General features: G+C 44.6%; 2 protein-coding genes across 2 annotated transcripts in view; both read left to right on the top strand.

Moving 5' to 3' along the window:
• The first annotated feature begins 2,288 nt into the window (after window positions 1-2,288).
• LOC121625235 lies at window positions 2,289-17,185 on the top strand. Its single transcript, XM_041963316.1, has 5 exons — window positions 2,289-2,395; window positions 12,472-14,977; window positions 15,877-15,994; window positions 16,802-17,134; window positions 17,166-17,185. Exons 2-5 carry the CDS (start codon window positions 12,752-12,754, stop codon window positions 17,183-17,185), a joined length of 2,697 nt encoding a protein of 898 aa, XP_041819250.1. The 5' UTR covers window positions 2,289-2,395; window positions 12,472-12,751.
• Window positions 17,186-17,225: 40 nt separating this feature from the next.
• Window positions 17,226-25,597, top strand: part of LOC121624470 (PH and SEC7 domain-containing protein 1-like) — a 43,569-nt gene continuing 35,197 nt past the window's right edge. Inside the window, exons 1-4 of the mRNA XM_041962135.1 lie at window positions 17,226-17,357; window positions 17,659-18,126; window positions 23,415-23,609; window positions 25,237-25,317. Coding sequence (XP_041818069.1) covers window positions 17,260-17,357; window positions 17,659-18,126; window positions 23,415-23,609; window positions 25,237-25,317 — 842 coding nt within the window. The 5' untranslated portion in view covers window positions 17,226-17,259. The remainder of the gene's footprint in view (window positions 17,358-17,658; window positions 18,127-23,414; window positions 23,610-25,236; window positions 25,318-25,597) is intronic.

Below are 25,597 nucleotides of genomic sequence, written 5' to 3'. Positions count from 1 at the left end.
GGTCACATATGTATAGTTTAATTGGTAATAAGGTCTCAGTAACTTCCTCAAACGTTCCTTAAACAGTGCTCATGCACTCGTTAGCATGTTCAGCTAACTAGCTCACCACCATGCAGTAGTGATGGACGTTTTCTTCCAAAGCTAACTGTATTAATTTGTGGGGTTGCTGCTTACGTTAAAAAACCCTGTTTGCAACTCGCACATCCACTGGTCGTACATGTTCACTGTGTGTCCTGGATGCTATCAGAGCTTATGCTAACAGTCGCGTCTCTCCTGTTCTTTTTTGGATTTGGGGAAGTTATCACTCCAGCGACTCTCATCCCAACCACTTTTTAAAATGTTTGTATTAAAACAACTCAGCTGGAAACAGTAAAAATTCAGTTTTAAACCCACTCAATGAAGTAACGTTAGCTTAATTATCGAGCTAACTGAGCTATCTGATACGTGACACTTTAGCCAACACAAACAGTGTTCATCAGCGAGACATGAGAAGCTTCTTCTGTTTAATTCTGTTTCACATCACACGTTTCAAAAACGATGAATTTCATGTTGTAGCTCATGATATCATGTAAACATCATGTGAACAGCTGCTTTGGCATTTGGCAGGTTTAAAGGACGTTACCAGGCAATATATAGCATCATATCAACAAAGTGCACCTCCTGAGACAGAATTTTATTTTCTCTTGTACCTGTTAGAAGTGGAGGTGGTGTCAAAAAATACTCTCAGTCAGTCTGGCTGTGTCTGATATACAGCAAAGCATTTTGCATTTTAATGTCAGTGGAATCTCTTAGTGGGGGTGGGATGCTTTTTTGTAGCTCTATGTTGTGATTTATGACATTAATACAGGTGCAGTTTTACACCTTGTGCAGCTTTAACCATAACTTCTGCTTGGAATTGGTCATAAACACGACATTGTGTGTGAAACCCTTCAATAGATCAGGGATTGGAGGTAGTTTCATGTTTTCTTCTTCACCTACAGCTGTTTAGTACCTGAGTGTGGATGTCGAGTCAACATGTTTGTTCACATGAAGACAAAACGAGAGTGAAAAAGTGTTTTTGTTCGTCCGAGGCTTCCGTGCTTCTCTTGAATATTTCAGTGGAGTGAGAACAAGCTTTTTCCTGCTCCTTCCTCTCCGATGTTTTCAGAATGCATAAGAGGTTTTTGGTAAATCGTAGCTCACATATGTCTTCCTTTATTTTAGAAACCTCTTTATTTAACATCTGTCATACAGAGTCATCATCGAATGCACCCACTCCAGCAGCGTTAGGGGGAAATGTCATGATGTTACTCTTTATGCTGCGTTGAATTATTTAAAAACTGGCACAGAATTACGTGAAGCAAAAAACACGGACAGTGCTATATGTTCCAAATATAGATGTTACACAACATGGCCAAAAGTATGTGGACACCCAAACACTACAGCCCAATGCGATTGTTGTTGAACCTGCTGCAGATATTTTCTCCCATTCAGCCATAAAAGCATTCATGAAGTCCAGCTCATCTCAAAGGTGCTAGATGGTGTTGAGGTCAGGCTCTGTGCAGGCCAGGAACTGGGAAAACACCAAACTGGGAGAAAAAGCATTTCGTATGCACCTGGTGTTGTGCAGGGGAGCGCTGCCATGTTGAAACAGGAAAGTTGGAAGCACTCTGTTGTGTGCTGCACCAGTAAGATCTCCCTTGATTGATCTCCTGACCTTTAAAATAGCAGTTTGCCAGAGATGCTTCTGGATATAATTTGTAAAGTGATTTATTTTCTATTATTTTGTCCTTGGTTATGAAGGCTTTGTGTGTGAAATATTTCATTTCACTTGTGAAATATGTGTCAAACGTCAAACAAAGCTGTTTTTGTTTCTTGGTATTTATGGATTTATTTCCTCATGTAGTGACCAGTGAGACTTCTCCATTTCCCCATCTTTTAATGAGTCCCTAAAGTGTTTAGGAGGAGGGTTTCACACATGCTCGAGATGTTGTCGCCCTGCGGATCAGACCACATGTCCGGTTTTCATCCTCTCACGTCTGCCGCTTTTATTTTGAACTCTCCCACATGGAGAGAGGTCCAGCTCGTACGAGTGCCGGTGCCTTTAAACACTTCATGCCTCCCGTCTTGCACGTTCCCTCCTCGCAGCACCTCCCTCACCCATACTAACTACTCCACACTGACTCAGCATGCATGTGAAAGGCAGAGGGAAGGGAAGGGGGCAGGGCCAGGGTGGCTGAGTGTGAGGGAGGTTGGCTGCGCTGGTCGGACAGGTCTGCACTGCTCTGCTGGAGAGAGGCAAGGAAGGAGGGAAGATGAGGGAAGGAAAGAGGGAATAACAGCAAGGACGAGACGAGATAAAGAATGTGGGAGGTGTAAATCCTGTACGGAGGAAGCGGCTGTGAGAGGAGGAGAGGTGAGTGTGAGATCGAGATGAGACGAGGAGATGAAGGATTCTGTGGATGTATTGATGTGTCTGGAGTACAAATGTAGCTGCTGGTGTCTCCGGTTTGTGCTGACAGCTCGGGGTCGATGCAGATAAACAAGCGGCGAGGTGGCTGACAGCTTTGCAGCGATACAGATGATCCAGATGTGCGTGACACGTTGTGAGACTTATGAGTAATGGGCAGAAGAAAGTGGAACTCCTCGGCAGATCGTGTGGGTGGTGAGATTGTGAGTGTGAGGCCATGAATGAGATAACATGTGAGGGTTTGTCAAATGAAGGGCTGCATATTTTTGTATAATCAAGCTATGTGAGCATGTCAACACATGCAAAGCCACCAGTGTGTAAGACACGACGCTGCTGATCAACAGTGTTTTTATGCCAGTGAGCTGCTGTATAATCCGGCTGGATGCTAATTATTATCATTGTTGATTTTCCAGCATTATGTTATTTTTCCACAAATGAAGGAATCTGTGATCCAAAACTAGCAAAATGCCTCGTTAAGAGTTTTGTTTTGCACATGCGAAGACAATTAACAGTGGATTTTTGCATTAATTTGATTGATTATTAATATTGTGGCAGTGATTTCAGCCACATCATCAGCTCTTCTGTCCTTATTTTGTGGGAGAAGTTTGAAATAAGTAGCCAAGTTTCAGTGCTAATATAGAATTTCAAGAAAATTGCTAAAGAAAATGTGAATTAGTGTGTGTTTCCAGTTAGCCTCCCTAACAAATACGAGGAATTCATCAGGATAAACAGCAGGTTGCGTAGGCGGCAGTGTCAGGCACCAATAAACCAGTGCAGAAGAAGAGGTGAAACCATGATGACGTCTAATGTACGTCATGATTGATTAACTTTGACTGTTTCTGTTGCGCTTTGTCAAATTTCGTTTCTGCCTTGAAAACCTCAAATTTCTGCTGTTTCCTTTTAATGTGGATGGAAATTCACTGAGCGGCTGAATGAAAGCTGAACGAGAACATGTGCTTGATCAATTTTGATTTTGCATGAATCCCACACATGAAGTCTCTTTGCTGAAGTCAATCAGTCAGTCAAAAGAATATTAATTACCAGCAAATCACATAATTGTTTCAGCCATTTATCGAGCACAAAATGAAACGATGGAACAAAACTTCTGTTATTAATTCTTTCTGACATTTTATAGACTAAACGAGGAGCCTGAACAGGCCTCTCTCTTATTGCTGTGGCTGTTTCAGCATTTACTTTACTTATCGTTAGTGATGGTGCTGATGTTGAGCTGCACAGCTTGATCCACTTTTGACATTTAACTGAATTTATTTTAGGCTTCGGAAATTGCGTGAGAACACCACCGTCCACGTGATCGGCGCACCGAGCGTCACTCTTATTTATTTCCAGGCAAATCTTTGACCGTCTTGGAAATGGCACGATGTCCATCGGCGCTTGGCAGCCGAGGCATCAGAGAGGAAAGACGACTGATCACTTCGCTCTGTTTGGTGCTCGGGATCAGTCAGTTAATCACGGCAGAATAATCGATAATGAAAACAGTCATCAGCCACAACCATAGTTTGTCAGTAACGACCAGTTTGGAGCCCCAGTTCAACCTCTCTCACTGCTGGTTTTAAGCTGCTTCGTGGATTTTTGTAATTCTTATTTTGTTGCAGCTTAATCTGAGGAGATAAAAGTGTGCGGAGAGTTTATCTTTGACACATGCTGCATCTTTAATAACATGTTGAATAAAAAAGTTGTAATCAGCCTCATTATTTCCACAGTTCATTTTTACCAGGGTTGTGTCCTGGGAGAGACCTGATTGGTCATCCTGTGATCCTAAAGTACGATTGGCTGTCCGTCCAGTGAGAGGTGGGATCTTACTTCAGACCACCTGTTTCATGAGTGTGCATTGTTTTCGTTTGTACGTAGCCTTCATTTGGAGGTACAGATTCTTTTTGAGGGCTAAATGAATAAAGTATGGAAGCGCTCTGCTCAATTGTGATTGGTCGGATTATTTATCTTTTAATTCAAATTTTAAACACAAGAATGTACGAAACAGTAAGATGCTGATATGTTTGTCATTAATGGTAAAGAGAGAAATGGTAAATGATCCACTAAAAGTGTGGACGGCGGACTGCTGCACCTGTCAGTGGTTTATAGTAACCGTTAACACGGCGCCCCTCCCAGCTGAAGATGGGTTCCTGCAGGCGTGGAAGGTTGTGACTGGAGGAGATGAGTAGGCATCAAGGTCATGGCCAATGTGGTGCTGATTGAATGCTTCTTCCCCAATAAGCTCCTCTGCAGCTTTCTTGTCACACACACACACTTCTTGTGCCTCTGCATGAGTCAGTGGACCCTCTCTGTTGTCTGCATGTGTCTTTGAAGGCAGCAGCTAAAGGAGAGAGAGGAAATCTGGTGAGCGGGTCGTGTTTCCTAGACAGCGTTGACACTTGCCTCTTTAATTCCAGTTTATCCTCTTTGGTTAATTTGGATTCAGTGCGGGGGAAGTTCATCGAACTGGAGCGGGGTGTTTTGGGGGTAACAGTGGGCCATCAGCCATTTTGCACGAGTAGGCAGCTGCGCCAAATACAGTATGATGTAACTTAATATCGTATGTAGAGAAATCAATAGCTGCTTCGATCAATATGAGTGGTCGGGGTCGGAGGCGTCGTGTTGCACTGATTGTCCCTGAATGTCGCCCGTTAACTCCACACAAACCCCCTTAATCTCCTCAAGCTTCAATATGTTGCTGCACAGCCTGCCATGTTGCTGAAATCATAGCTGCTAGTGCAGCAACAAGCAAACTTGAGAGCTAATATTAGCATGAGCCCCCCCCCCCGCACTCCATCGTATCCAGGGAGCTAATATTAGAGCCGCACATGCTGGCAGGGGTTTAATTACCTGTGTGATTTGACTCAAAAATGCCCAGCCAGACACCCCCGTGGACTTCATCCGTGTGTGTGTGTGTGTGTGTGTGTGTGTGTGTGTGTGTGTGTGTCCTTCTGTTAGCATTGTGACCCAGAAGGACAACAAGAGGATGAGTCATCAGCATTGAGCAGCTGTGGCCTTTTGTGTTCATCAAGGTGTGCAGAGAGGAGCTGCCTAACTTTTCCATTTTGCCTGCTATCAGTTTTTTTTAAAGTAAGAACATTTAGCAGCTTTGCCAAAAAGGGACCTTTTTTTCGGAGATAAAGCATCACAGTGAGGACAAAATGTCGACATTATAGCTCGAAGGCCACACAGGATATTGTTTAACAGCTGCAGCTTCCTCATCACCTCTCACACTGTGTTTGATTGCACCGGTATATTATTCAAAAGTCAATATTTACAGGCCCACATTTAGAATAAAAGAGATGTTAGCTGCTCCAATAATTCCTTCTGTTCACACTAGTACGAGGCTTCAGCAGTCTGAATTAGACAAAGTTAGTTAGTTAGTTTATTTCAGTCATATATACACTTCAAAGCATCAAAAGATAAAAGAACCAAAAAAAACCCAATTTTGACTGAAAAAGGCTCAGGCAGAAGCAAAGGTTATTAATGCCCACCTACTTAAGCTACACAATTCATGGTATCAAGTGGAAAGAATAAACAAACAAACAAACAAAATATATATATATACGTATATATATATATATATATATATATATATTATGTATACATACATACTCATGAACATACATATCTCTTTTCCTCTTTTTTCAATCACAGCCATAACTCCTAAATATGAATCCACATCATGATTTTTGAACATAACAAAATAAGTACATTGCTTGAGTTTGAGATCAGCACTAATCCACAGCTGAACCCCTTTTAAAGAAATACATCTTCTTTTAACCTCTTTTTTAGCTTTTGGTAACACAAATTTGCTTCCATCTCTCAACTCATATTTACTCTCAGACACTCTGAAAAACTTACGCACGCTGTCTGGTAGTGTTTTATTTTTTACTTTAAACATGATTTGCATTGTTCTATAATAAACCAAGTCTCTAAAGTTCAAAACATGAGAATTTAAAATTAACAGATGGTCATAATAACCAGCTTTGTTTATGAGAAATGTTTATGTGGCTCGTTTTTGTTGTAAAACAATTTTTTCAGTTGTGCTTTTAAACGTAGATCCCCATAATTCCACGCAATAAGTTAAATAAGAAAGTATCAGAGAACAGTAAATTAAATATAAACTTTTATATAAAGTGTGAATCTCTTTTGAAGATGATCATATGTTTTATATGTAAAATCTTAACTACTAAAGTAGCTAAAGCTTGTTCCAGAGTTAATGTAGCTTTCCACCACTTTCTGCACTCAGCTAAATGCTAACAACAACAGTAGCTAAACGCTGCAGGCTGCTCCTGGAGTTCAGTCCTTGTTGATCCATTGGAAGGTGTAGCTGTTGGTGTGATTGAGGTGTTGGACTGTAAATCTAGCGGAGCATGGCAGGTGGTGAGGGGTAATGGTCTGTTTCTGTTGTAACTCCTGGCACTGTAGTGATGGTCCCACCAGAGCTGCTGCCAAGCTGCACGTCTGTCAGGAAACTGGGCACTCAGGGGCAACACTGCAGCACAGTTAGGATGGATCAGGATCCAGGAAGAAGGCAGAGGCAACACTTAGATCAGCATCTACTGTACTACATCTGATGATCCAGGTTCCCCCAAGTGTTTCTTCTCAAGGTCTCAACTGTCCAGTAAATAATAAATCAGGATACCATCAGTGATTGGGCCTTTTTAGATGCCTGATGCTTTCTAACAGAGAATATTGTAATTCCACCTTTGTCTATAGAGTTCTGTGCTTTTCTGCCTTGACTTCACTGATCTGTTTAATTCTAGCAGCACCACAAAGACAAAGTTGGCAGATCTTTTTTTAATTTGTATTTTTTTTTTGGCTCTGAGTAACATTTGCAGGTATTCCTTTTAGGCTGAATACACCTCCAACAACCTTCACCAGTAAGGTATGAGAACCTGCCTGAGAGGCAGCACTCAGGTCAACATTGAATAAAAGGCTCCACTGCTGCTCTTTAAGCTTGTTGCTTTGAATCCACAGAAATAACTGAAGGCGACAGATGAGTTTATATTTTTATCAACTCAGCAGTGGTGGAAAATATTTAAGTATATTTACTCAAGCATTGTATATATATAAATACAAATTCAAGGAACTTTTACTTGAATATTTTCAGTCCAGGCCTCGTTATACTCAGCTCCTCTAGATCTCAGAGACAAATATCACATTTTTCAGTGCACTACATTTTGACAGCTTTAGTTAATAGTTACTTGTCACATTACAGTTCCCCATATTAATTTTTCCTGTCCAGTGAAAACCATGTATGTCTTTTTATTTTTTTTGGATAAATTGAATACAGCTTTAAAAATTCTCCCTTTTTCAGCTAAATAAACTGTTAAAAAAAAGCCTCTTGGATCAGCTGGAAATGCATCGTCACAAAGCTGAAAACAGGCTGTTTTTCTGAGATACGAGGTTCTCACAGGACAGCCAGGCTACAAACATATGATGATCTTATAGAATATGATGCATCACTGTAGATTAAACCAGCCAACAGGATATAAAGTAGTTCAGATGAGCTCAACCTGAAACATCTACAGCAGGAATATTAATCCACAAACATCAGAGATGATAGAGAAACACTGACAGGAACAGTTTACTGATACATGACGACTTTTACTTTTCAAATTTTAAGTACATTTATCTGATAACACTTACATTTACTCAAGTAAGGTTTTGAATGCAGGTTTGCAGGTTGCTACATATCACTGAGGTTAAGCTGGAACATTGTTCTGTTGTGATTCAGGTGAACTGAGCCTTTAAACAGCCTCGTACGTGTGCTGAAAGTGTCCCATCACTCACATACATGCCTCTCTCGTCCTGCTTCGCTTTCACTTTCTTGTTTCCTGATCTCCATCTGTCTCTCCTGCTCTTCCTCTCACCTGCCGTCGTCTCGCTTGCTCCCATCAACATCTGTCTCAGATGATGAATCAATGGATCAAAGGGGCACGAATTAAGTTCAGGCTCATCAGCTCTTTCCAGAATCGATACCAGCCGGCGTCGTCCTGCAGGTTTCCTCTCTCGGTGGCGACAAAGATGACAAATCACATCTGAGAATAATCCCTGTGGATCAATCCCTCCATCAGCTCTGTCACATTTATGATACAGTCAAGAGTGTCCACATTAAGATGAAAACACTGCGTCCATTCTAGTGTTTTCAGATAATTTTCCACACAAAAACAGCAGAAAACAGGTAAAATTTTGTCTTTTTGTCATGTTTTCATCTGGAAACAACAAAACATCTGTATAGGACAGACAGTGTGGTTCCACTCTGAGGTCTCAGCTGGTTGGACCTCTTTCTGTCTCCTCATGCGGTTAGTGATCATCTTTACTACCACAGCCAAACTCAAGATTCACATATTTTTCATTTTTGTTGTCAGACAATAAATCAAATAAGAAAAAGTGGTTTGACTGCAGCTTATAGATGCTACTTGTTAAGCAGGCGCACAGAGTTTCCTGTGCAGCAGCATCAGATCACTATTTTATTAGTAGATTCAGTCGTCTTCTTTATCGCCAGCCTACGTCATGATTCTCCAAAAATACTCAGATTTCCTCTCATGGATGTGTTTTTGCTGCACTTTGAAAATCGTTTCAGGTTTTTAGAGAAACGGCAGCTGCAAGAGAGAAGATGCGTTTTCAAATTCAGTCAGCTTATTCAGACAGACAGCCTCCTCAATCATTTGAATGCTCTGATGAAACTCCACAAAAAAACAGTCCAACCAGGATGAACTTCTGCTGCAACGCTGCCCCGTCATCCAGCAACGTGCTGCATCGGTCGATCAAATATGTGTTGTTTTTTTAACTGTTAGTATTTGTTTTATAGTGCTACTGCTCCTTTTTTCTTACTGTGAAATGTTGTACTGTCTTAATTTGTTTTTTTTTATGTGTATGGGACTGCGGATGGAAATTAGCATCAAGCTACAATCTGGCATCTTTACACGTTTTAACATGTTCATCAATATGCAACAAATAAATCAAATATGTACGAGCGCTTTACGATCCCTTTACGATCATTGCAGTGAAAGATTAGCTGTAAAATCATTCATAACATAATATCATAGTGTAAACTTCTGTGCAGTGTTTTGGTGTCAGATAAGCCTTCAGAATCAGAGATCTGTTACTTAAACTGAACCGCTGGCACCTGAAGCAACACCAACGTGTCCCTTGTGGTTTCTTGATACGGGGCTGTTTTCCATCCACTAACATTACTGCCCCGCAGCTCCTGACTGTCAACAGTTTCCAGCAGATTTGTTGTCCTCTTGCACACTAAATGCAGATGTGTTTCCAGGTGTTTCTGTTGTTCTAAGCAGCGTTTTTGAAAACCTAAGTTTCGTGTGGACAAAAGGACCAAAACAGAGATTCTAGCCAGATTGAGGTGAAAGTCCTCTTTATTGGTTGCGTTAAAGATGACAAATTACATCCACGCGTCAGCCCAGTGTCTTCATCCTTTTACCATCTCTGTCACATTCATGCAGCCGAGGAGCCACAGCGTCTTCCTCACACCTTTACAAACAATGGGACCCCGTGGGGCCACCAACAACTGGACAAAGGCCTGTTTTGTGAATGGCGTAGCTGTGGGAACAGTAGCTCCAAGGTGTGAAAATGACAGAAAGGATAGAGTGTGACAAATGGAGAGGCAGTAAAATTTATTTGCCAATTACAGACAGAGAAAGACAAACATTTTTATTGCATTTCAAACTAAGGACCCTTGCTAATGCCCTTATCTACAATGAATAGAAAAACTCTTCATCAGATGGCCAGCGGTGAATGTGAGGGTCAGAACTGCAGCTAACAGCCTAACAAATGTTGCTGTGACTGCATGCAGAGAGGCTGGATGAAATAATTAAGAGCTGAGCGGAGAATTTGTGAGGCTGAAAAGATTGGTGAGATTGAGTTTGGTCTCTTTGAAGCGAGGGCAGAAACATCAGTTGGGGTCAAGGAGGGAAAGTTGCCTCGCATGCCAAGTCTCTCACAAGTTCTCTTTGTTCTGTCAACTTCGATTTCCAACACACACGTTCTCCCCCACTGCTACCATAAGGCAACTCCAATCTGTCGCTGCTGGCAGCGGTCTGGAGTTCGTCCTCGTCTGAGCGACTTTTTCTTCTGCACGGCTCTGTTGTCTGAGGCGTTATTGGCGTGGAAATTCGTTGTGCATGAACGCTAAACAGAAGGGTGATAATTGGAGAGAATTCAGCTCGGTTGAGTTGAGTAAGCGCAGAGGGAGTTAGCTCAACAAAGACAAAAAGAGGCTCGAGCTCAGAATTTAAGCACAGAATAACAAAGACGAGAGTTTGGTGCATGACAGGATCGAGCAGCTCCTGGATCTGATGTTTGACTTGTGAGCGAGCTGAGGTTTGACAGATGTGGGTTGAACTACAGAAGCTGTTTGGGATATTTTTGCACACAGGAAGTCCTCGGTATCATTGCTGCATCAGTGTCACAGGCATTCCTAAAATAACATCTGATCAGGCTAATCTGATTGTCCATGATTTATTTGAGACTCTCTCACGATCAGAAAGCCAATCCCTCTGATAGATTAGTTTGTGACTGAATCCTGAAGCGTTGAATTGTGCCATTCAGAATTTAGATAAAGCGGCGTTGACATGTCTTATCGTTGGTGAGTCAGAGAGCAGAGCAGGAAGTGAGGGATGATTTCCTGCTTCTACTCACAGCAGGATGAGCTCACGTCCTCTCTGTCACCTCACTACAGCACAACCTACATCCCACAGAGGATAGCATGTGCAAGAGATTCAATGCCTGTTCGAGAAGGGGCTAAAATGACCTGGTGGCTTGTCTGAAGGTTCAGATACAGCAGATTATTATCAGGTCGGTCAGTCCAGGCTCATTTTTTGACATCGGTGTCTCCGTATGTAGACGTTCAGAACAGTTTCAAAATTATAAAAAGTCCGGCCAAGACCAATTCTGAGTAAAAATGACCTTTCACAACAAAACAGACGTCCCTGTTGTCTGAACTGGACATGAAGTCAGAATGTCGGGGGCTGAATGCTGTGATCTAGAAGTGCAGTTAAACCCATGAAAACACATTATCTAAAAGGTGAAAAGTCTGAAACTGTAGAAGAAGCTTTGGGATTCAATCAGATACGTGCCAAGTGTACAATAATCTCGACAAACCTGATATGTCTGATGTCAAGAGAGTGTGTGATTCAGTCCAACAGGTTTTCACAGTAACAGCGGTGCCTTTGTGGTGCACCAGCTGCAATGAGGCAGGATGCAATCAGTTGGCCTTGAACAAGTTTAAGCATGCGCATCCTTCTTTGTATTCATTTAGAAGAGGTGTGAATTAAATGGAGTAGGGTTTGACCTGCTGCACAGATCTCAAGAGAGGACGTTCACCGTCTTTTCGCCTTGTTGCTATTTTGAGGCGCTCAACCTTCTTCTGCTACCGAACCTTGGCTAGCTGTAGCATTGTGTTCTGGCAGAGAGAGCGCTGTTACTCTGCTTAAAGATAAAGAATTAAAGCATTATTATTTATTTTCTTATGAACACGTCAAACAGCCTCGGTTTGTGTTATTTATGGGGTGTGATGGAACAGGCTGCTAGAAGAAAGGAAAGTTACTCTGCAGGTTTTACTCTGCTCCGCTTCAGTGACCTGTGTGTGTGTTTACATGACAGCTCATCTCAGAACTCACCAGAATCACTTTCAGCTTGTGAACTGGTCTTTGCTTCAGCTGGTGCCACCCGAGGTGAACTCACATGTGTCCAGGTCCACCCTCTGACTTAACACTTATGTAATCGTGCCGCCTCTAAAATTAGCTTCATGTTCTGTCTGTAGACATCTTAATGCTTGCTAAAACTTACATGTTTATGTATTTGTGACCTGTTTGTGAAGGTATGAGTGCAGATCATGAGAGAAAATGTAGTTTTCCATGTCCTGCTGTGTCCTTTAATGGTTTCAATGGCAAAGAACTGAAATACAGTTGGAACTGTGCAGACAAATAGGAGAGTATCCTCTGTGTATCTAGCGTCATTTAAGGATGCAAAAGATGACAACTTCTCCTTCCTTTCATTCACAGGTATGAGGAATAGGGAGCTGTTGGAGGTGTCCCATGGGCATGTTTGTCCTTTGGCCGTCCAGCCTGTGTGTCTCTGCTCTGCACACAGACGCTCCGGGAGGGAGAAGAAAGACCGTCTAAAAATAAACTGACGCTCACCACCAGCAGAAAAACAAAAACCGAACCGACAAATAAAACAGGAGGACGGAGGAGAACTGCTTTTTGTCTCCTTCGGCCTGTCTCAACACTCTCGCTGCTCCATTTCTGTTTTTCTGTCCTCATTAGGGCCTAAGAGGAGGTCATGTCCCAGTCTGGAAAAGTCCTTCATTTGTATGTGGAAGTGAGGTCTGCCCCAGATCAGAAGGGGGGGAAGGGGGAATATGGAGAGAATGAAGAAGGGATTGCTCAGGGGCATTCTGTTGAGGACAGTCCTGCGGGGCTCCTGTCTCAGCTAGCGAGTCAGACCATCACCAAGGCCTCCACAGCTCACCGTCTGGTTCAGGACTGCACACACAGCCAGTCTCCCTCTAGAAACACTGTTAGCTTTCAGCTCCAGCAAGCCAGCAGCTCCCCTACAGTCACCAAGCATTGGAGTGCCCCCTGTGACGAAGTGTCTGCCGTCCACTCTCCACCGCTGACCTCTTCAGGAAAGGTCACTGTCCCTCATACGCCTCCCAGCTGCCAGAGGTTTAACAAGGAAGAGGTCAATCATGGTAAGCGGTCTGTGGTCACCTTCAGTTACATTGAGAAGTCCAATGTAAAGACGTTGGACAGTCCACGCAATTCAAGGACCAGAGAGGAAAGATCCACTCCCTCTCACATTCGTAAAAGGCTCAGCGACCCAGTTTGGTTCGGGAGTCCAGATTCATCGTGCAGCTCCAGTCCTAAGCTGACTTTCCGATCTCCAGGGAGTCACCAGCAGACGTTCTCTCCCAGCCTTCGCCAACCACCCTTGGACCCCATCGGCAGGGCAGCTACCCAGAGGGCCGTGGAAGAGTTTGGCTCCCCTTTACTGAGGATTAAACTAGCCCATGCACTTGAGCACACCTCACCCTCACGCTACAATCAACAGCCACGCTGTCAGTCCTGGGCTGGGTCTCCTGTGCAGCGTCAGAACATCAGCGTAAACCCCAAAGACTCCATTGCTGACAGGAGCCAGGCTGTTTGCGGGCTGCCTCGTAGCCCTGCGTCAGACCAGCTATCCTCCCAGTCCAGACAGTCTCCTCACTCAAAACCCAAGTCCTGTGTGGAGTCCCAGAGCCCTCTACCCTGGTCGGGAGGGGACAAAGCTGTGGCAGGGAGTCCAGCCACTAAAAGACACATTCACAGGATGTGTAACAGGAGCACTTCACCGCAGGGAGCAATCCTCCAACTTGGCAATAATGTAATTGAGGGCTTGAACCAGTTAAGTGACAGTAAATCCTCCTCTCCAGCTCATAGCCCTGAAGTGGCCCGCAGGCTAGCAGAGGAGGCTACCAAAGTATCGTCTATTTTCACAGAGGCAAGAAGGTCCTCACTGCACAATGCTTTAGGTGAGTCTGCAAGTGGCTCAAACTCTGGAGAATTTCACAATTCAACTTCAAATGCACAACAGTCTAAGCAAACACTCAAGATGAATATCCCTTTAAACGACCAACTCACGCCAGCAGCTGACAACTCAGACTGTCACCAGCCTGAAAACTCCATCTTGCAGTCGCAGTCCCTTGAAACAAACTCCCATAATAATTATGAATCACAGCAGGAGGACCACATTCAGAAATCCCAGCATCAGAACTCAATTCTATCAGCGGCTGAGAGTTCCCCCGCCATTCCTTCACGTGTTCTCCGTCCCTCTCATCCTCCCACTGAGCTCAGCTCTCCCATGAGGGACCCCAGGCTATTCCAAGCAGAGCTCCGAGCGCCAGATACCCCCACCCTGCATCGCCGTCAGCTCCCGCAGTATACCAGAGACTCCTGGTCTCCGAGCCTGGACAATAGAGGAGACATGAGCTGCTTTGGGAGAGGGGACTGCACTGAGCTTGCTCGCAGGCTCTTTATCAATCAGGGTGTTGAGGAGGCACCAGTCAGCTGGACATCCAGGCAACAGTGGGGCAATCAGGTGGAGAACAGCCCCAGACCAAGTCCCGAGCTTGGATTTGGGTCCGTCAATGACCAAACTCCTGATCGTCAATCCAGTCGCCGTCCGAGGCCACTCAGTCCCACAGCTCAGCAGAAACGGGCTGAACAGAGGAGGAGAGAGATCCTGCTTCTCGGACCAGTGGTGCTGGACTCTCCAGAGGAGGATGAGGGTTGTGATGAGGAAGGGCAGGGTCATGACATGGAGGGATTTGGGGGAGGGCAGCAGCCACGGCTGCAAAGGGTAGAAGAGCCTCCAGAGGCAGAGCAGAATGGAGCGATGGGAGGGCCGTCCTCGCGGAGCTCCAGTGGGGTAACGGGCAGCTTGGGGGACAGGGACTGTGTGTCCCCCGAGTCCAGTCAGTCCAGCCACCAGAGCAACGAAACCGGGGCCGCCACCTCAGGAATACAGGTGCAAACTGGCTGAACTTAGGAAGCCACAAAGCTACAAATTACACTTGATAATTACAAAACTCTCATGTCTGAGCATTAAGCATGGAGCTGGAGCCAGGCAGCAGTTAGCCTAGCTTAGCATAAAAACTGGAAGTAGGAGGAAACTAAATAACACACTGTATTTTTGTTCATTTAATCCTTACACAAACAGGGATGTCTGGATGGAGATTTACATGCAGGGACTATTTCTTCACAAACAGCAGCTAATGTACATGCTCAGTACTACAGTGCAGCATTTCTGCTGGTTGCCTGGCAACCTCACAGTGACAGCAATAAGTCACTTGTTTTTACATTTCTGTTTGTGTAAAGGTCAAATGAGATTAACCGCCGAGCTTCAGAGGTGCTGGCAGGTGTATTTTTGAACTTTTTGAACTTTAAACTAAGAGAGGCTTCTTGCTTTAGCTTCATCTTCACAGACATGAGAGTGCTATCAGTATTCTCAGAGTCAGCTGTTCCAATTATTAGTTAAATATGTAGCTAATGACAAACATTTTATTCAGTTATTAATAAAAGAGGTGAGCATTTTTGCTTTCTTTACAAGAGAAGATTGATATCAAACTCTTGACTCCTAAAGTATTGAGCTAGAGCTAGAAAATGATTAGCTTAGCTTAATATAAGGCTGAAAATAGCAACATTGCCACGATGCATTGTGTTAACAAGTAAGCTTTAGAGTAGATGTATATTTTTGGAGAGAGCCAGGCTAGCTGTCTCCAGTCTCTACGCTAAACTAAGCTAACCTCCTCCTGGCTCCGGCTCCATGCTCAACACACAGACATGAACGTGGTATTGATCTCATCTGGATCTGAATTTGATGCGTCAGTGCAGAGCCGACCTCCAGTTTGTCTTTGTGTCTTTCAGACGGACAGTGGATGTGCAGTGCCTGTGCCATCGCTTCATTGTCAGAGGATCGCTCGTGCCAAGTGGGAGTTTTTATTCGGGACCCCCGCTGAGGAGGCTTATAGCAGGGGGGAGAAAAGTGAGAGCGCATCCACTTCAATTTCATCTAGTCACTGCACTTTCATGCTACACCAGAGAGGAGGTTTTATTCCCTTTCCTTCATTCCTCACAACAGAACATGTCAGTATCATATCTTATTCTTCTGTGACATAGAGCTCATTATACACACTGTGTAGTTTATTATGACTCCCACAAACACCATGCTGCTGCAAATACTCACTACAGATCCAAATGTGGATTAATCCACTCCTGAAAATAGTGCCCAGCAAATGCACCATTTCTTTTTAAATATGAAAGTCAATACGCTTCACCTGCTTTTAAAGATTCACATCTTCTGCTGGAATTAATGGGTTCAGGGCTGAAAATATAGATTATCCCCACCTTTATCCTTTAAACCTTAAACAAATTCAGAAACTCTCTCAAAACTCTTTCTTTCAGTTGTCTTTCCTGCATCGGGGCCGCATCTGAGGTTGTTTCTGGTTTCCTGTCATGTGACATAAAAATAAATAAATGTTACAAGATTTGTTAAATGTTGCTGAACCAACATCTCGTATCAGTAAATGATGAATCTGATCAGACATTTAATGCTTTCAGTTTTGCTCTTTTTGATCAGTTCTACAGGCACATTTGGGTTGGTACCAAAAAAGTACTGAGGTTTGATACTTAGCCCAGAATTTTAATGATGGTTATGGATCAATTAGAGCAAGAAAATCATCTGAATGTGCTTTCTGTTTAGCTACAACAGGGAGTTAGCAAATATAGCACAGAATACCGATCACATTTTAAAAAGATGTGGGGTTTGATGTTTAATTTCCTCCATCTGCAGATTCTCTGGAAACCTCCACAGCTCCTCCCAGTGGTAACTCCAGTGAGTCTCCCACCCCGACTCCCCCTTCCTCCCTGCCTCTGCTTTCTGCCAATCACGAGGTGCAACATGTTGAGGTGGAACTTGTGACCCCTCCCCCAGCCGTTATCGGGACGTCGCCCAAAACCGGCATAATTCGCAGAACGCTGAAGTATTCAGAAACCGACTTGGACGCCGTCCCGCTGCGGTGCTACCGCGAGACGGACATAGACGAGGTGCTGCTGGCGGAGCAGGATGACGGCGACTCTGCGTTTGGGAGCAACCGCAGCGTGCAGGGCAACTCGGGGACAGGCAGCAGCCCGCTGGGGGGTCTGACTTATGGGAGGACAGAGAGGGGGGTGGTAGATGAGAGAGGAGGGGAAAGGGGGGAGGAGGAAGAGGAAGATGAGGAGGAGGATGAGGAGGAGGAAGAGGAAGAGATGGTGAGCTGGGCCAGTGTGAGGATGCAAGGAGACAACAGGAAGCAGCAGTATGCAGCTCAGGAAGAGCCGGAGGTGTTCGGTCACCTTCTGAAGAGGTGAACATCACACACACACACACACACACACTCTGTCACACACACTCCTCCAAACACACAGCAGCTCCCAAACACTCCGGTGAAGCAGGATTTTCCCCTGACCTATATTTTGATCTGAATTTGGATCTCACTCGTAACCTATTTAGATCATAAACAGGTTTGGTGGCGTTTTTTCATGAAATAATCACAACTTCGTAAAAATACAGCTGGAACCTTTTTTCCCTCGGTTAACACACGTTTAAGTGTTTCTTTATAAGCACGTGGTGATGCAGTGTTTCTAAAACCCTCCCTTTCTGCACAGGCCAATGGAAACCTTTTTCGACAACCACCACCCAGCCCTGAAATCCCCCATCCTGGTCTCTGGTCCTCGATGCGCTGTGGAGGACACCTTCAGTCGCCACTTTGAGAGCATCATGGAGTCTCACCGAGCTAAAGGGACGTCGTACAACAGCCTCGACAGCGAGGAGCTGTTGACGTCGAGCACCCAAACGGTCCTGACCTTTGACCTGCCCACGCTAACCCCTGCCATCCACGCACCGGTTTGCCAGAGCGCCAGGCAGATCGTCCAGCTTAGCTTCGCCCCGCTGGCGCACGACGAGAGGCCCAGTCTTTCCGATTCTATCTTTACCGTGACCGGGGACTCGGACGCCACCCGAGCCCCGTCCAGCGAGAGGCTGAGCAGCGGCTCGGACGACACGCCGCCCAGAGGAGGAGAGTGTGCACAGCTGGGGAGCAGCTGGTACAGCAACATTTCTTTCTCATTACCAAGGTGAGTTAGCAGCTCGTCATGTAGCCATGATAAACATACCTGTGCCTGTGTGAAATGCATGACAGGTGTGATAGTAACCAAACTGCTGCAAGGTAATAAATCTACGTTCATTGATTTTTTTTTGGTAAGCTGATGGCAGTTCTTCAGTATAAACACAAAGCTGACATATTATCAATTGATAAAGTTGTTAATGGTGAATGTGATAGCAAACGGTTCCTTATTGACACGTCCAGCAGACACAGAGCAACACAAACATCAACATTCATTCCCCTTTTAGCTCGGCTTTGGTCCCCACCAACTCCTGAGATAAATATCTGGCCCTTTAAAAGCTCCAATACGTTCATCAGCTAGTGAGTAACTGTGTCTGCCTGCCGTCTGCTGCTGAGCAGGTAGTTTACAGGTGATGTGCTGCTGGAAAAGAAGCCGATGGGACTCAAACAGTGAAGTTGTGGCTTGTAAAGGATGAGCTCATTACATTTTGGAAATGTTAGTTTAGCACCAATAGTATTCTGCCAAAACATATGATTGTAATATCATGATAATCAACAGGGCTCCAGTAAACATAGTCTGTTCAGTCGGACATGAAGCGACAGTGTTGACAGCTGATGTGCAGGTGACTTATGCTTCGGTGATTCACCAAGAATCTGGATGATGGTCATGTTTGTTGTTGCATATGATCCTCTGCTCTCCTTTATTTTTTTCAGTTCATTTCACACTGAAATCAGGCAAGTGCAAGAGCAGCATCGTCTTTTAAAAGTATATGAGGATACAATCTTAGCAATATCATCTTACTGTACATCATATGCACTCGTCTTTGCTCCGGCTGTCATTTATAATGCATACAGCATGCAGTTACCTGTTTTAAATAAACTGTTGAATGACCATCACAGGCAGTTACAAATTACAGAGTTTTATATGTTAATTCAGTATTAATGCAGTTTTGATTGATTCCTTTCTAAGGTCAGAACCCTGTTAATGGAGCGTTGTCAGTCTCCAGACGGACGAGTGTCTCAGTCTGTCTCGTTCTCCTTGTGCAGAGCAGTGCTGCAGTGCTATTCTGGAGCCCAGCAGCTGAGAGTGAAGGTCGCTACAAGGCTGCCTGTGGTCCCTCTGCTGTGTGTGTGTGTGTGTGTGTGTGTGTGTGTGTGTGTGCACGCATGTATATCTGTGGGTGTTTTGGTTGAACACTTGAAATCCATGCTTTCATGTGTGTATGTGTGTGTGGACCTGTATTATTCAAGTTGTGGGGACGTACGTCTGTGTACACAGTCACATTGTGAGGACTCGTCCCCATAATGTAAATCTTTACATTTTAGGATGAAGACTTTAGGATGAAAACTTGGGTTAAGGGTTAGGCGATTAGTAGTAAGCCTCCAGGAAATGAATGAAAGTCAATGTAATGTCCTCTGAAGTGATGGAAACACAACTGTGTGTGTGTGTGTGTGTGTGTGTGTGTGTGTGTGTGTGTGTGTGTGTGTGTGTGTGTGCAGGCATGTTAGACAGTGGCAGATGGCTGCTGCAGCAGTGAGAGACTCACCTTGACTGTCACAGCCCCAAAGACTTCATTTTAACTCTGCACAGACTCCCACCTGCAGTACAGCAGACTGTTTTAGATCCAGAACGCTTTGCCTTGATGTTGTGCACAGAATATTCATTCACAGTAAAACTGCAGCTTTCTTCATCCTCAGTCCAAGACGTGTGATCGATTCAAACTATGGCAGAAAGCTACAGCGCGTCTGTCACTGCTATGACGGGGAAACGACTGCTACACCTCTTATGTGTGACAGTGAGGTAGACTGGCTTTGTGAATGTGAATCAGCACTGCAGAGGGAGAGCGACTGCACCGGGTCACCTTGTTGCTTTGACCACTAGGTGGCAGAACAGGGCAACAATCATGCTGTTGTATGCTTTTTGTGAAGTATTAGTGCAGGTGGGTAACTGAGCAGCAGGAGCAGAGCTATGTTTGTGTGTGTGCGCGCGTGTGTGTGTGTGTCACAAAAAGAAATCGAGTCTCAGGTTTCAGCTGCTAAAGCAGAAAAACTCTCTGACAGCTCTGAAAGCAGAGTCCAGCAGCTTCACTTTGCTCTCTTTTCTCGTCATTGTGTGTCACATATTTTCCTCTGCACTTCCTCTTTGTGTGAGAACCAAATCACACCGGATTTGTTCAGGTAAATGTTTGCTTAGCACTCTTATCACGGTTTTATGAGCGGCCCGACTCTGGCAGCCTTGGAGCTCTGGAATCCAGGAGGGAGACGACGAGACAAATATTTCTGAAGGCTCGTCCATACTTTGATAAAAGTTGGAATTTCACTCCCCGTCGCCCCCCTCCTTCCCACGCATCACCCTTTTCATATGGTCTGCATCATTAGACAGTGGCTCATTGTGCAGAGCTGCCCGCTGGACTGAGAGGGGGTTCAGTTATGTGGGGGTACCGTGAAAGCAGAGTCTGACACCAGGAATTCTCTCAGGACCTCTCTGGATTGTGCTGGCGCTCAATGAGACAATGCTAACAGGTGGCAGAGCCCTAAACTAGAGTTTAATCTTTTGATTATGAACACTCCTGCAGGCCCTGATGGAGCGTACGCTGTAAACAGACTCCACAATGGCCAGGCACGTCGACAAAGGGCCACCTATTCTTTCCTCCGAGCAGCTATGAGCAGTTCCTCCCAGCAGACATCGCTGCGAGTTTAAACCTGACACCTCATGTCTTTGTTTTCTCTGTAGGTGTGCTAACAGCTCACACCAGAAACAAGCTAGACCACAATTTGTACAACACCCAAAGGATGGATGTAGTGAGTGTGTGTAACTGGAGATGCAAAGAGAGAGAGACAGAATGAATGGAGGCTAGAAAGGGCAGATTTTTAGGCAATAGACAAGCCAAGTTTCATGCCATGCTTTGAATCCAAGGTCAGCAGGGGACAGTGAGAGTTTACACAGTGGAACAGGGAGGGAGAGAGGGAGGAGTGAAAAGAGGGAACAGAAACAACAGACTGAGGGAAAAAGACAGAGAAGGAGAGGCACTGAAGGACAAACAGCTCTTTTACTTTGGGGGAAGGAGTCTCGCTGCGAAGATCAAATGACAGCAAACACAGAGGGAGAGTGAGAAAGTGGAGGACAGAAAAAAGGGGGACCCATGAAGTCCCAGTCAGACTCAGAACCAGAGCAGAGCAATGCCGAGGTCTGCGGGCCTCTCGGGAGCGACCACAGGTGTTCCTCTGCGTTAGCTGCACGGTGATGCGTTCGGGTTACGAGGCGAGGAGGAGAGGAGGGGTCAGCCGGGCGAGCGGTCTGAGGCGAAGTGCCGGGCAGGGGACGCCAATGAGGTCACAGTCTGTCTTCTGCTGCCGTGGCGCTGCAGCCGCTGGAGAGGAGAGGTATTTGTCGATCAGGCGGTCTTGCCACAGGTACGTCTCTAACAAGAACCTGTCTCACCTGTCCGCCGTGTGTATCAGAGTGTTTGAATGTCGTGTTTGGTCAGAGGGGAATTTCAAATAGTGTTTTTAGGTGACTGAGTATATTTGCAGCCTGTCTTAAAGCTGCAGTACTGAGGGCAGTCCTGGGCTGTTCGTTGGTCTGTTGCTCCAGACTGAAGTGTTTACCGCTGACTTCACCTCCAGCTCCTGCACGAGGACACATTTCATTTGTTTGTTTTTTGTGAATTGTCTCAAAACCAATCGGAGGAGCTTTGGTTCAGACATTCACCTCCCAAGTGGGTGAACTACTTTGATGACCTCTGACCTTCCCTCTGGCGCCACCAGCAGGTCAAAGCTGACATTTATCCAGTGAGATATCTCAATGTGTGCTTGATGGATTGGTGATTTGGTACAGACATTCATGGTCCTTAGAGGATGAAGATGATCCTCTGACTCTCACTCTGCCACCACTGTGAGCTTCACAGTGTCATGAAATGTGGTGCAGACATTCACGCCCCCCCTCAGGATGAATTGCACCAACTATGGTGAGCATCTGACTAAATCTCTGCGAAACAACAACTCATCAGCTTCAGCTCTACTTGGTGATAATTGATAACCAGCACATGCATCAGTATGTTTGTAGCAGTGTGAGCATGCTAGCATGCTGATGTTAGCATTTAGCTCAAGCGCAGCCTCTGTGCACTCAGAGTGTACTGAATGAAACCACTGAAGCCCTGTAGCTCTCTCAACCCGTCAGCTTGGGTTATTAATTACAGTTTGCTGTGGTGTGATTCTGCCTGACTCGTTGACAGTATGAGGATTAGTAAGTGTGGGAAGCGAAGCCCTGGGACTGTGGGTTTTGTTGGCTTGTTCCTCATGCTGAGAAATCCAAATGAGAGCTCCGCTTGTTCAGGAAGTGTTTCTGGCTTTTTTGAATACAACTCTCAGCTGTTGGACTCTCATTGTTGTCTCTGGCCGGCTGGCGCGACTTGAATTGTCACGCAGGCTCTCGACTGCAGCGACAAACGTCAGCATCATGTCGAATTCTAAGTAACTGAACTCAGAGACCTCGTTTCTGTCGCGCATATTCTCGCAAAACCAGGAAAGTAGTTCTCTCTTTGCTCAGTGTGACATAACATGCTTAAAATATTATCACAGAATAATTCAGATGTAATAAGTTTTGCACTTCTGAACTGGCCAATGCTTTGAAGGAGCTTAATTAGGAAGCGATAACAAGAAAGCGAGAAAGCTGGCATGAGGAGAGATTGTGAATGCGGTTATGAAAGAGTATAATCATGCCAAATGTCTGAATATAAAATGATTTGCATATGTTCTATTTTACTTGTTAAAAACTTCATGTAAAATGTGGGCTTTGTTTGCTGCTCAGTCTTTTCTGCTCTCTGTGTCTTTGAATGCATCATCTCCACCTGCCGTTCATGCATGTTTTATTTTATTTAGCAGTTATTTCTCTGTCTTTTTTTCAGCCTTACTGTTTCCATCTCCCCCTCATGTATTTTGGTATTCTTGTCTTAAAACATCATGTGCAGCTGGAGACTGATTTAAGATCAGTGCTGCAGAGATCAGATATTAGTATTATTAAATAATTGATATACTGGAGTTATTAGTTTTATTATTATATCACCATCATTCTTTGTTCCTCCTTTTATCCCTTTCTCTCTTTCCTTTTCAATTATTTAATAATCTCTATAATTTCCACTTTCCACTCCTGGTTCTCTGAACCAAAATGTTCTTCATTTCCCATCTTTGTCTTCCTCTCCACATCTTTTTCTGTCGACCTATTTGTGTCTGATTGTAATCACTCACTCTTTCTGCCCTTTCTTCAACCTCTGACCCCCCTCCCATACCCCCTCTCAGCAGGGACAAGGCCCGTCTGGCGACAGATACGGAGCTGGACCAGGACCTCAGTGACAGGCTGGGTCTGGGCAGCAGCGACACCCTCACGAACGGCAGTCACCGTGCCGACGTGGCGGCCGCCAAACGTTTGGCTAAACGTCTCTTCAACTTGGATGGTTTCAGGAAGTCCGACGTGGCGCGTCACCTCAGCAAGAAGTGAGCTGCTGAAGAGTTACCGTGTTGTCTTGTGTAGTATTCAAGCACACGTATGCTAATCCTGCCTATGTGATATAACTATTCTGTTGCTTCCTCTCATAGCTAGCATCCCAAACACCTGAGCAACCACCTACCAGCACCTGGCAATCAACCCAAATAGACTAGCACCACTTAGCTGTTGCAAGACCTGCTTGTCAAGGCTGTCCATGACACCTGAGCAACCACGTACAAAAGGTTCCACATAGGAGATTTTACACATCAATAGCAGCAAACAGCTATTTGCTATGTAGAGATTTAGTGGTTTCTCTGTTCTTGGTTTTGGTAGTTCATGTTCGTTTATGGGGGTCCCTCCCTGTGAGACTGTGGATGATGGTCAAGTGCAGTTCGAAGCATCCAGCAGAGGGTGTGCTAGCTAGTGTTAGCAGGATAGCTAGGAGGCTTAAAATTGCAATATATGGATTTAGGTCACACAGCAGATCAAAGAAAAAGCTCTAGTGCAACATCTAGTAGCAGTGAATGTCATATATGCAACTACTTTGCTAGCAACCAAGCTGAACACCATAGCAACACTTGGGAACACCTTAGCAACTACACTGAAAACCATATTTACCATCCCATAAAAGCAAACAACTAGCTGCCACGTGGCAGCCACTTTGAACAACTTAGCAGCTTGTCGGCCATCACCTTCTGAGGCGCTATCAATCGCCCTGAAAGCCTGATAGCAACCACATGTAAACATGTTAGCAGGCACTGCTAACACTCACTTGCAGAGAATTAGCAACCAACTACCTCCTGCACAGGAAACACTTGTAGCTCCTTAGCAACTGTTTAGCATCTATCTGCTGCAGACTCAACTAACGTCTCAATAAGCAGCAACACATTAGGTGCTAATCTGCATGGTAGCTAATGTGTACACAGCAAGCTAACAACAGCTTCAACATGCACCAGATGTTGCAGTTACTTTGTCATTTTATCATTGTTTATTAATGATAGTTCGACAACGACTTCTGCTACAAATGCATGTACTTCCACTACAAGTGATTATGAAGTTATTACCAATAATACTGCTGTTACTACATAGCGCTTCTGTTAACCAACATTTAAGGACTCTAAAACTGTAGTTTAGCTCCTTTCTGCTGCATCTTATGTTTATTTAATCTACTAGGGTCTGCTGGGGTCAGTGCACATTCACTCTCCTGCACATTTGCTGTGTGTCGGTTTAAATTCTGCCTACAGACTGCTGTGTTGTAGGCGATCTGCATTCTCCCAGTGCTTTGCAGCTTGATCAGCCCGTCGGTCTGTCAGCTGCTTGCTCGTGATGATGAGAAGGAATTTGGGATTAAAGGGTTTCCCACTGCACTTCTTTCTGACTGATGCACCCTGTGAATCTCTTTTTTTTCTTCTGGCCTCCGGTCTGCATCTCCAGTTGACTGTGCCAGCACACAGTGACTGACTGACAGCCCAAACTGAGGCCATTCACTGAGCTGAGACAGCTGGAATTTTAAAGTTTGATTGACATTTTGTGCTTTCATGGTCACTGAAGGTTTTTTGCTTTTTGCCTCTTCTTCATGTCCTTTTTCTGTTGCTATGTTCTTCCTTTCATTTTATTTTTTCTGTCTGTCTACAGTAATGACTTCAGCCGTATGGTAGCAGAAGAGTATCTGAGTTTCTTCAACTTCACTGGCCTCGCTATTGACCAAGCATTGCGGTGAGAGAGAAAAAATGGAAATACATATAACTACAATCCATATTCAATGTGTTTCTGAAAAGAAGTGAAGACAGCAAAGTAAATTACCACATAAAATAATGCTAAATAGCTGATCTAAATAAATGTTTGTCAGGCAAATAATCAATCACTGTTTGTATTTCTGAAAACAAAAAGTCCTCGACGGTCTTGTGATTAAACGTTAAGTTTGTGTGTTGTTTCTGTAGGTTTTTGTAAATGTCTATGTTTACACTTTTAATTGTGACTGTGGTAAATTTGTGTG

Source organism: Chelmon rostratus, chromosome 21, assembly GCF_017976325.1.
Source record: "Chelmon rostratus isolate fCheRos1 chromosome 21, fCheRos1.pri, whole genome shotgun sequence".
Lineage (NCBI taxonomy): Eukaryota > Metazoa > Chordata > Actinopteri > Chaetodontiformes > Chaetodontidae > Chelmon > Chelmon rostratus.
This window is presented reverse-complemented; position numbering and strand designations above follow the sequence as displayed.

What these genes read in the sequence shown, in the direction of transcription:
- LOC121625235 (XM_041963316.1), top strand. Translation starts at nt 12,752, where the DNA reads ATGTCCCAGTCTGGAAAAGTCCTTCATTTGTATGTGGAAGTGAGGTCT. An exon ending in CCGCCACCTCAGGAATACAG is followed by an intron (nt 14,978 to 15,876) that starts GTGCAAACTGGC and finishes TGTGTCTTTCAG; the next exon opens with ACGGACAGTGGATGTGCAGT. An exon ending in GGGCAACTCGGGGACAGGCA is followed by an intron (nt 17,135 to 17,165) that starts GCAGCCCGCTGG and finishes GACTTATGGGAG; the next exon opens with GACAGAGAGGGGGGTGGTAG.